This window comes from Rana temporaria, chromosome 3 (genome assembly GCF_905171775.1).
Source record: "Rana temporaria chromosome 3, aRanTem1.1, whole genome shotgun sequence".
In the NCBI taxonomy this organism is placed as follows: Eukaryota; Metazoa; Chordata; class Amphibia; order Anura; family Ranidae; genus Rana; species Rana temporaria.
Window position 1 is genome coordinate 454,495,438 of NC_053491.1, and position 11,014 is coordinate 454,506,451.

The 11,014-nt window shown below is 45.2% G+C and overlaps 1 protein-coding gene across 1 annotated transcript in view; it reads left to right on the plus strand.

Moving 5' to 3' along the window:
- The window catches only part of LOC120930566 (serine-rich adhesin for platelets-like), a 35,225-nt gene extending 30,727 nt beyond the window's left edge, over window positions 1–4,498 (plus strand). Inside the window, exon 9 of the mRNA XM_040341741.1 lies at window positions 4,065–4,498. Coding sequence (XP_040197675.1) covers window positions 4,065–4,498 — 434 coding nt within the window. The remainder of the gene's footprint in view (window positions 1–4,064) is intronic.
- Window positions 4,499–11,014: the final 6,516 nt, after the last annotated feature.

The following is an 11,014-nucleotide window of genomic DNA, read 5'->3' on the forward strand; positions in this document are numbered from 1 at the left end:
AACTGCTTTGCATCAGTCTCATGGAGCATATGGGAAGTCAGGTCTCCCTGTAACCAATCCGTATGATGTTCAGAATGGAGCTCAGCAATGGATCCGGGATAAATACATGGACGATAAGAAGAAAGGAACTCTCATAGCGTATTATGTAATTCAAAGAGGTAGATTTAATAAGTGATTGCACTTACAATTATTAGATGGGATTAGGGCACAAAAGTAGTCAAAAAGCGGTAATCACTCCACTCCTCTGTTTTTCCGATGCCTCTCGCTACTCGATCGAAAACACCGCCGGCGTTCAGGACGGAACACGAAGATGTCACGGCACCTTACAATCATTTCGTCTCAACAGGACTTCAACGGGGGATTAGCCGGATACTGACGTCAGCGCGCATGGTGTTTAAATAGGCGCGGGTTCCATTTTTGAAGCTGGAAAGCCAGGGAAAGCTTTCATGTTAACTGAGGGCTATTCCAAATGTTAAGTAGCGAGAAAATTCGATAGGAACGGGGAATAAGTAAAGGTCCAAATAAACTGAACCAAAACAAATGAACAGAAATATCAAAAACGCGGAGATGTTTTGACACTAGTAGGGAGGCATCGGATTTTTGGAAACAATTAATCGGAGGCAACCACTGACCAAATCAATTAAGATAATCACCATTCATGTACATAATCATAATGAAATTCATATATGTATACATTTTAATAAAATTCATAAAAAATCAGATAAGTATTAAAAAATATATCTAAAAATCTGATTGTAAAACATAATAAAATCATGTTAAGAATTATTTAAAAAACAATTAATATCCCAATCAACATTGAGCCCAAAGGGGATAAAAGATTTCATACAAAAAACCCAACGAGTTTCAAGCCTGGATATGGCCCGGACCATATTAGTACCTCGCCAATGTGGGCGAATGTTGTCTATGGCAAAAAACCTGGTCCCCTTTAGTTGTCTACCATGATATTTGTCATAATGCCTAGAGAGGTTATGTTTGGGGAACCCACTTTTTATCTTACCAATGTGTTCGCTCAAACGGATATGCAGTTCTCTTTTAGTGCGGCCGATATATTGCTTTGAACATGGGCACTGTATCATGTACACTACATACTTAGTTGAACAGGTAATGAATGACTCAATCTCATAGGTTTTGCCCGTGACCGAAGATTGAAAATTAGTGCATTTGCGTTCCTTAAAGGAATTTACCTTGCAAATGCTACACTTACGACAAGGGAAAAAACCTTTGAGGGATTGAAAGAATAACAATGTTTTCGGAGGATCAATGACATTTGGTGCTACATTGTGTTGTAAAGCCGATGCCCCCTTGAAAATCAGAACAGGATTTTCAGGGATATGGGCTTCCAGGACCTTGTCACTTCTAAGGACATCCCAATGTTTCTTTAAAATCTTTTTAATTGAGAAATGTTGATTGGAGTACTTTGTGGTCATAGACCAACTGAATTTATCTGAGGAGATGGCATTCGTTTTGCTGCTTCTTATCAGTAAAGACTTTCTGTCCATCTGTTCCACCTTAGTGATCGTCTCATTGATCATACCCTCATGGTATCCTTTATTCAAGAATCTTTGCTTGAGGGTATTGGATTGCTCATGATAGTCCATAATTTCTGTACAATTCCTTCTTATACGCTGGAATTTACCTTTCGGTACTGCTGCCAGCCAAGAACTATGATGACAGCTTGTGACAGGAATAAAAGCGTTCCGATCAGTATCTTTAAAAAATGTATTAGTACTCAATTTTCGTTCTTTAACAAAAATATTTAGATCCAAAAAATGGATATGAGAGGTACTAATATCATGTTGGAGAGAGATACCTCTGGTGTTAGAATTGAGTTTGGAGAAGAATGCCTCTAGTGATGTCACATCTCCCCCCCATATAAGTATCACGTCATCAATGTAACGTTTCCAATCTGAAGAATGCATCGTTATTCAACCCCCCTGGATTTGTAGGTATTGAAGTTGGGGTGGTGGCGCTGCCTGGGTGTACTGATGCCCACTATGTAGCCTAAAGTGGTCTACCCGATGGGGGGACAGGTACAATATGTGGATGCACCCAAAATAAGGTATTCCAAAAACCGTGGGGGTGGGGTGGGGGGTTAGTATCGGAACATGCAAACATATGGTACGTAATCTATAATTTTCAGACCATAAATCAAACACAGAATATGCACTAAGTGCTAATACCTGGGCTCCTGCCCCCTATAAGGAGAAAAACCTGTAAGCATAAAGATCCACTAAATCATGTAACAGGGCACCAAAAAAGATGCCGTGGTGGATAGCCCTAAGCGGACTAAGGCGTAAAAAGTCCAGCACTCACAATAAAGATCAGAAAATAATATCAGCAATGTCCGTGGTTCCTATAATGAGGGAAAGGAACAAAAAATCCGTAACCACTAGACTCTGTTGCATAAAAACATCTGAAATCATCAATATTGCTTGTAAATAAGTTGGAGTCCAGCAAGGTGATCCAATGTGCGGGGAGTGCTCCTATAGCTCAATTGGAGGTGGTCCCGGTGCTCCCCTCAGGGTTCCCCACTCACCAGATAGAAGCCCCCGCTTGGGGTAACATGCATCTAGGAAAGGTTCCTTGGATCGCCGCTCTGCTCTGCTGCTCTCTCGCTCCTCAGCTCCTCTGATGGATTCTCCAAAGTATAGCTATCCAGCCGTAAGCAGTGTATGCATCTCTGCTCCCTCCGTCCCTCAGTGGAAGAAAAAGGGAACTCCAATAGTGCAATAATGTATGACACCGTTGTGACATATACAAATATTTATTCCCTAAAAAATAATAGTGTCATAGCCTGCGGTGATGGACACTGTATTCCTGTACAGGGTGGCTATTATGACAGTATAACCCAAAATGAGGCACAGCCTCTATCGTACAGGCATGGATAAAAACAAAAAAGAAATAAAAGGAAAAATAAAATGTCTAAAAGTGTGTAGTTGCCAGCGTGTAAACACTAGCAAAGCTGTGCTGGGTAACGAGCGTGTGGTTAGCGGTACTGGCGTGCGTTCCAGCCAAGAACCACCTGACGCTCACCCGGAAATGACGTAGCACGTACAAGCCTGACGTACGTTTCGAAATTCTTTCGTCTTCTGAGGCGTGGATCCCCCTGGATTTGTAGCTCCTGCTATACAGGTGTTTAAATAACTTGTCACTAAGGATCTTTTATCCCTAAAAATCACCAAACCCAGAGGATCGTTTCCAATCCAAACTAATGTTAAAATGATTTGTCAGAGGAATGATATAGTATTAGACCAGCAGACAAAGGAGGGGGGATTGTCATTTTGGATAAATCTCAATATGTGGAAGAAATGAATCGACAACTGTCAGATCGATTAACTTATATTCCCTTGCCTTCTAATCCTACAGCTAAATATAGGAAGTTGCTATCTACCCTTGTTGACCAAGGCCTCCAAAAAGGGATACTTAATAAAAAGGAGCATGCCCATCTTATACCGATCACACCACGTGTACCTGTGATTTACTATCTACCTAAACTTCACAAAAGTTTGATCAAGCCACCTGGCCGCCCAATCATCAGCGGAATTGATTCAGTCACCGCTAGGATTGGCAAATATGTATAGATAGTTTCTTGCAGCCTTTGGTAACATCTACTCCTGCTTATCTATGGGATACTACTGAGGTTTTGAACCTACTAAAAGATTTTCAATGGAGGGAGGGTTATATCCTTGCCACTGCTGATGTGGCCTCCCTCTACACTGTTATCTCCCATCAGCATGGTTTACAAGCAGTTGAGTTTTATCTTCAGCAAGAATCCAACATATTGCCTCTACAAAGAGATTTTGTTTTGGAATTATTAAGGTTCGCAACCACACATAATTATTTTTGGTTTGGTGGTACGTTTTTCATTCACATTTGTGGTGTAGCTATGGGGGCTAAATTCGCCCCCAGCTTAGCTAATTTATTTATGGCTTACTGGGAGCGAGACGTTATAGATGCTCAGACACCCTCCCAATTACGCCTTTGGAAACATGATATTAGTACCTCTCATATCCATTTTTTGGATCTAAATATTTTTGTTAAAGAAGGGAAATTGAGTACTAATACATTTTTTAAAGATACTGATCGGAATGCTTTTATTCCTGTCACAAGCTGTCATCATAGTTCTTGGCTGGCAGCAGTACCGAAAGGTAAATTCCAGCGTATAAGAAGGAATTGCACAGAAATTATGGACTATCATGAGCAATCCAATACCCTCAAGCAAAGATTCTTGAATAAAGGATACCATGAGGGTATGATCAATGAGACAATCACTAAGGTGGAACAGATGGATAGAGAGTCTTTACTGATAAGAAGCAGCAAAACGAATGCCATCTCCTCAGATAAATTCAGTTGGTCTATGACCACAAAGTACTCCAATCAACATTTCTCAATTAAAAAGATTTTAAAGAAACATTGGGATGTCCTTAGAAGTGACAAGGTCCTGGAAGCCCATATCCCTGAAACGCAAATGCACTAATTTTCAATCTTCGGTCACGGGCAAAACCTATGAGATTGAGTCATTCATTACCTGTTCAACTAAGTATGTGTGTACATGATACAGTGCCCATGTTCAAAGCAATATATCGGCCGCACTAAAAGAGAACTGCATATCCGTTTGAGCGAACATATTGGTAAGATAAAAAGTGGGTTCCCCAAACATAACCTCTCTAGGCATTATGACAAATATCATGGTAGACAACTAAAGGGGACCAGATTTTTTGCCATAGACAACATTCGCCCACATTGGCGAGGTACTAATATGGTCCGGGCCATATCCAGGCTTGAAACCCGTTGGATTTTTTGTATGAAATCTTTTATCCCCTTTGGGCTCAATGTTGATTGGGATATTAATTGTTTTTTAAATAATTCTTAACATGATTTTATTATTTTTTACAATCAGATTTTTAGATATATTTTTTAATACTTATCTGATTTTTTATGAATTTTATTAAAATGTATACATATATGAATTTCATTATGATTATGTACATGTATGGTGATTATCTTAATTGATTTGGTCATTGGTTGCCTCCGATTAATTGTTTCCAAAAATCCGATGCCTCCCTACTAGTGTCAAAACATCTCCGCGTTTTTGATATTTCTGTTCATTTGTTTTGGTTCAGTTTATTTGGACCTTTACTTATTCCCCGTTCCTATCGAATTTTCTCGCTACTTAACATTTGGAATAGCCCTCAGTTAACATGAAAGCTTTCCCCGGCTTTCCAGCTTCAAAAATGGAACCCACGCCTATTTAAACACCATGCGCGCTGACGTCAGTATCCGGCTAATCCCCCGTTGAAGTCCTGTTGAGACGAAATGATCGTAGGGTGCCGTGACATCATAGCGTTCCGTCCTGAATGCCGGCGGTGTTTTCGATCGAGTAGCGAGAGGCATCGGAACATCGGAGTGGAGTGATTACCGCTTTTTGACTACTTTTGTGCCCTAATCCCATCGAATAATTGTAAGTGCAATCACTTATTAAATCTACCTCTTTGAATTACATAATATGCTATGAGAGTTCCTTTCTTCTTATCGTCCATGTATTTATCCCGGATCCATTGCTGAGCTCCATTCTGAACATCATATGGATTGGTTACAGGGAGACCTGACTTCCCATATGCTCCATGAGACTGATGAATAAGACCGGAAGAAGAAGCAGGTGAAGAAGACCGGAGGAGGAAGAAGCAGGGAAGAAGAAGAAGACATTTTTAATAAAGGGATTGTCAAAAACTGTCTATTGTCTTCTGTCACAATACACTACTTTTTTTGGTGAATGGGTAGGGGTATAATGTACCCGATACCCATTTACATAGGTGGGGGGCTGGGATCTGGGGCCCCCTTGTTATAGGGTGCTTTCAGATTCCGATAAGCCCCCCGCCCACAGACCCAGAGCAAGGTTTGACGAGAAGAGGCAAGGGTTGTTGGGAAAAAAAACAGAGGGGCCCGCACAGGCCAGAAGAAGGCAGGACGGGTGAAGGGGAGGCGTGTTGTGCATTATATAAACGATCTTGCAGCTTCTTCTGCTCTCTGTGTCATTGAGTTCAGACATCGAGCGCTTTACTGCCACCTCTGGCTACTATGTGCATGTGCACCCCTTGTGTGAGCTGCCTGTACTGTGCTCCTCTGTGTCAGCAGCATTTCAGCTTTGTGAAAACAAGCTGGGACTAGGTAGGAAGATTTCCTTTACAAATAGTGTCTGTAAAGTAAAGGGAGTGGGCTGTTTGTGTACAGGGAGGGGCCATATATACAGGTGTGAGCAGGGCTGGACTGGGACAAAAATTTGGCCCTGGACTTCATCCAGACTGGCCCACTTTGACAGGTCTCTCACATGGCGGCCGGACAACTCTGGCACCCCCCTGGCAACCCAAGCCCCCACTCCCCCTTCACTAGCCACTAACCGTTTTACTTTATTAGAGTAGAACGACTGGTACTGGTACTCTTATAGCCAGTACCAGTGGGGAAGCTAGACATTATTTCACCCTGGGAAAAGAATCAGTTTGGTGCCCCCCCCCCTTATGGGACAAGATTAGGCAGAAATGAGAAACACCAAGGCCATAGCTGTTAAGTCAGCTGTCTGTCCCCTCCCCCCATGCTCCTCTGTCGTCCCCCCTGCTCCTCTGTTCCTCCCCCTGCTTCTTTGTTCCCCCCAGGTGAGCGCTGTGGGCAGGGAGAGGAGGTGAGCGCTGCAGGGAGGGAGAGACAGAGGAGCGGAGGGGGGCGGCGGTCGGCTGTCACTGAAGCCGGCCCACTGAGCCATTGGCCCACCGGGAAACTCCCTGTAGTCCCAATGGCCAGTCCATCCCTGGGTGTGAGGGGGGCTGACATATATATATATACAGGTGGGGGGCTGACATAAACACAAGTGTAAGGGGGGCTGGCATATATACAGGTGGGGGGCTGACATATATACAGGCGTGGGTGGGGGTGGGGATGACATATATATATATATAGGTGCGAGTGGGCAGTGGTGGCTGGTAGTTTTTTGTTTGGGGGAGGTGGCAAACAACCAAACCCCCCCACTGCAACGCAAACCCCCCCACTGTCCGCCGGTCGGTCCATAGGCACTTACCCCATCTAGGCGGCAGGCATCCGAGGATGAGCAGCGACGGGGACCAGGCATCTGAGCAGCAGCGGTGGGAACAGGGCATTCGAGGAGCAGCGGCGGGGACCAGGCATCCACTGTGCCTCTCCTCCTCTCCTCCTAGGCGTTAAATAGGATTGCCTGTCCTTTCAGCCAATCGGATGACAGATATCAGTCCCAATTCTCGATTGGCCATGAGGAGGATCAGTGTTACAACAGTGAAGATTCATTTGCTGTTGCAACACACATGGGTGGGCTCCGGACGCATCCTCTGCAACCCAATGCCACCCTCTTTTGAAGCCTTTTAGATCCTCTGGCTTTAATTCATGTGTCCAGCCCTGAAAGGGGCCTGACACATAAACAGGGGGTGGCCGTGTCAGCCATGGATTGATCAATGCTATGTATTAATCTGTCCATTGCATATAGGGGGTGACCTGGAGAAAGGGGGCGGCCCCCGGGCACCCCTAATAGACTCAGAGGCTGCCCCTGGAGGGGGGCTGGCATATATACAGGATTGGGGGGCCGACATATATACAGGATTGAGGGGGGGCTAAGTTTGTACAGGTGAGGTGGCCGGGGTGTGGATTTGGTGGGATGGCCCGTTGGCAAGCCCTGGGGAATGTTGGTGGTTAGGCTCGGGGGGGGGGGCTAAATCTGTATAAGGGGCCCAAAAATTTCTGATGGCTGCCCTGTATAAAGGTGAATGAGAGGAGTGAAGGTGCCCCAAGGTTGACGAGAACACCTGCAACATTGCAAGGTGGGTGGGTTAGGAACTATGGCAGAAAGATCTGTGCAGAAGGACACCCTTGAACACCCAACACAGAGAAACTTGGAGGATGGACTACAGCACAAAAAATACCAAATGTGGCCCCTCATATCAGCAAAAAGTAAGAAAATCAGGCTACAGGTAGAAATAAATAACTAGGGGAGTGAAGTTTGGGAAATTGTTGGTGTCAGTGGTTTAGCCAGGGCATAGTGTTATGGTGGGCAATATTTTCTAAGCATGGCACAGTGTAGCTGATTATATGGCTGCTCATGGACCCCATCTGTGTACTAGATAGTAGGACTGGATATATAGGCCTATACAGATAGTATAGTTCCTTGCAGCTGCACCTCAAATTAGAAGTGGGGCTGTAGGAAGCAGACAGATCAATTACCGGTAGTCAGGAAGGTGTTTAGGCACTTGTTTAGAAAAAGAGGTGGAACACATTTCCTTTCTAGGGCTTTGTTCACACTTGTGTGATGTGAGAACAAGCACAAAATTGTTTCCCACAGTGTTAAGGTGCAGGATGATTTTTTTTTTTAAATGGGTCAAAAACTTTCTTTGTGCGTTTCTATCATGTAGGGCAACCTAGTGAAATTAATGGGCTGCTCTAAATGCGATACACAAAACATGCGTGCTACATCATACCTACAGGTTGTGAATGGAGCCGTATTCCTCCCTATTGGCAGAATTTTTTTATTTTTTTGGGCTGTTAGGCAGACCAGGCAGCTTCTGCTTGTTGAATGAAAGATGACAGAATACAGCACACCAGAGGCCACAGAACTACATGCCCCAGCATTGCTAGATGGGGCTTATTCAACACCTAAAGTGGACATTCTACTTCTACTTTTACTGGCAGCCACATTCATACCTTTTCTAAAAAAAAATATGATCTGGTCTCTAGGGACGGATGCTGTGTGCAAGAGACAGCCAACAATGACTGGAAAATACGTGGCAAGTGATGTCACCCATAGACTCACTTTGGGGCTTCCATTGTTGGCTCTTCTGCACGTGCCTACACAGTAGGGTGACCACGTGTCCCGTTTGCCCGGGACAGTCCCACATTTTGCAGGTCTGTCCCGGGCACCTTCATTCCAGGAAAATACAGTGTCCCGGAAATGAAACTGACACAGCTTCCCCCCCCCCCCCCCGGGCCAATCTGATGCCCCAAAAATGGCCGCAACTTCGCTGCTTTACTCACTGACAGTACTTGCCCTGGCTGGTGAATGCCTGGAGGAACACAATGCCGCCCCATGCTTGTGATTGGAGAAATCATAAATCCTGCCTCTTGTGTCCAATCACTGTGCTGTGATTCGTTACAGCACAAGCTGATTTTTGGGAAGGGGGGGTGTCCCTGAATGGTAGTTTGGAAATGTGGTCACCCTACTACACAGAGAAGCCACCGCTGACAGGTCATTCACAATATCTAAAATTATTATTAATATTATAATACAGGATTTATATAGCGCCAACAGTTTGCGCAGCACTTTATAGCATTAGGGCAGACAGCAAGATTACAATTTACAATACAATTCAATACGTGAGGAATCAGAGGAACTTGACCAGGATTATCCTTCTGCATCAAGCCAGTGATCTTCTGGGGCCAGTTTGTGGGGCTATGGTGTGATAACAAGAAGAGGAGGAGGAGAAAGAGGGTGGATTAGCCTCTATTGCACACATCTGGTTGCTCTTGCCTGGGGGGAGAAAAAACAGGAAGGTTTGTTCAGCCACTCCACTACCGCCTGCAAAACATGGCCACTCAGAAATTGAATAGGCAGACATGCCCATCCTCTAATGTGGTGGGATGTGTGGCCTGACCACCATTTTATCCTGCAGAACCTACTTGCCCACAACACCTCTGTCTTTCACTGTAGGCCCAGGGCCGATCCTAGGCAGGGTACGCAGGGTGCTCGGCAGCCAGGCGCTGCAGAGGTGGGGGCGCCAAAGCTCCAAAGTGCTCCCCTCTCTCCTCCTTGTTTGTGTCCAGAGGTGGAGCGCATGTAGCGGGTGCTGCGGTTCCCCATCTCCGCTAGCAACTGACTAGAGCGCATACCTCCCACTGTCCCCAGAATCTGGGTAGGGTAGCGCAGCGGAGCCTAGTACCGGAACGCATTCCGATACTAGGCTCCACTAATTAATTCTGTCCAGTGCGCGTGGAGCAATCTCCTGTCTGCCCTGCCCCCTCTGCGTGTGTCGGCTCCTCTCCCATAGGCGGTGTGATGAGAGGCTTCTGGGTTGGCCAGAACTGCTGCCAATCATCCTGTGCACTCCCAGAAATGCTCTCTGAGTGCCACCCTCCTAGTAACCAGAGATGCCACGTATGCCCCTCCCCTGTAATGTGCTTCTGCTCCCAGCATGCCCGAGCTACAGGGATCTATTCGGACAGGTACTGATCTGTGGGGACACCTGATGTGGGGGCTCTGATGGGGACACCTGCTGTGGGAGGGCTCTGATGGGGGACACCTGCTGTGGGGGGGCTCTGATGAGGGACACCTGCTGTGGGGGGGCTCTGATGGGGGACACCTGCTGTGGGGGACTCTGATGGGGGACACCTGCTGTGGGTGGCTCTGATGGGGGACACTTGCTGGGGGGGACTCTGATGGGGGACACTAATGATGACTTCTTAGAGGAGCATCTCTGTTTTTGAGTCGTAGCCATAGAAACATTTGTAAAGGGGAGGGGTTAGTAAGATGACCACACCCATGTGGGGCGCCAGCAATATTTCTTCACCCAGGCGTCTGTGACCCTAGGATCGGTCCTGTGTAGACCTGTCTGACATTTTTTTAATAAAGGAAATTGCGCACATTTAAGGACAGCTATGGCAATTAGCAACAAGTGTACATACCCAAAATAATACAAAAGACCCTGACAACAGTTAATCATATAAAATATATTTCCTTCAAAATAAACCCTGAATCACTTTTAAATTTTTCTACCTAGACAAAACATGGATAAACAGAAATAAAAATATGAAACTCAATAAAACACAAAATGTTAGTACTAAAATACATTGTCAGGTCTTTTTTTGTGAACACGGGGGAGGGGGGTTGGGGATTTATAAAGCAAATCTACCATATTGAAATCCCAGTAATATTGTGCAATAAAGCACAGTATAGCAACAGATAGCAACTAACTCTCTGCACACGGAC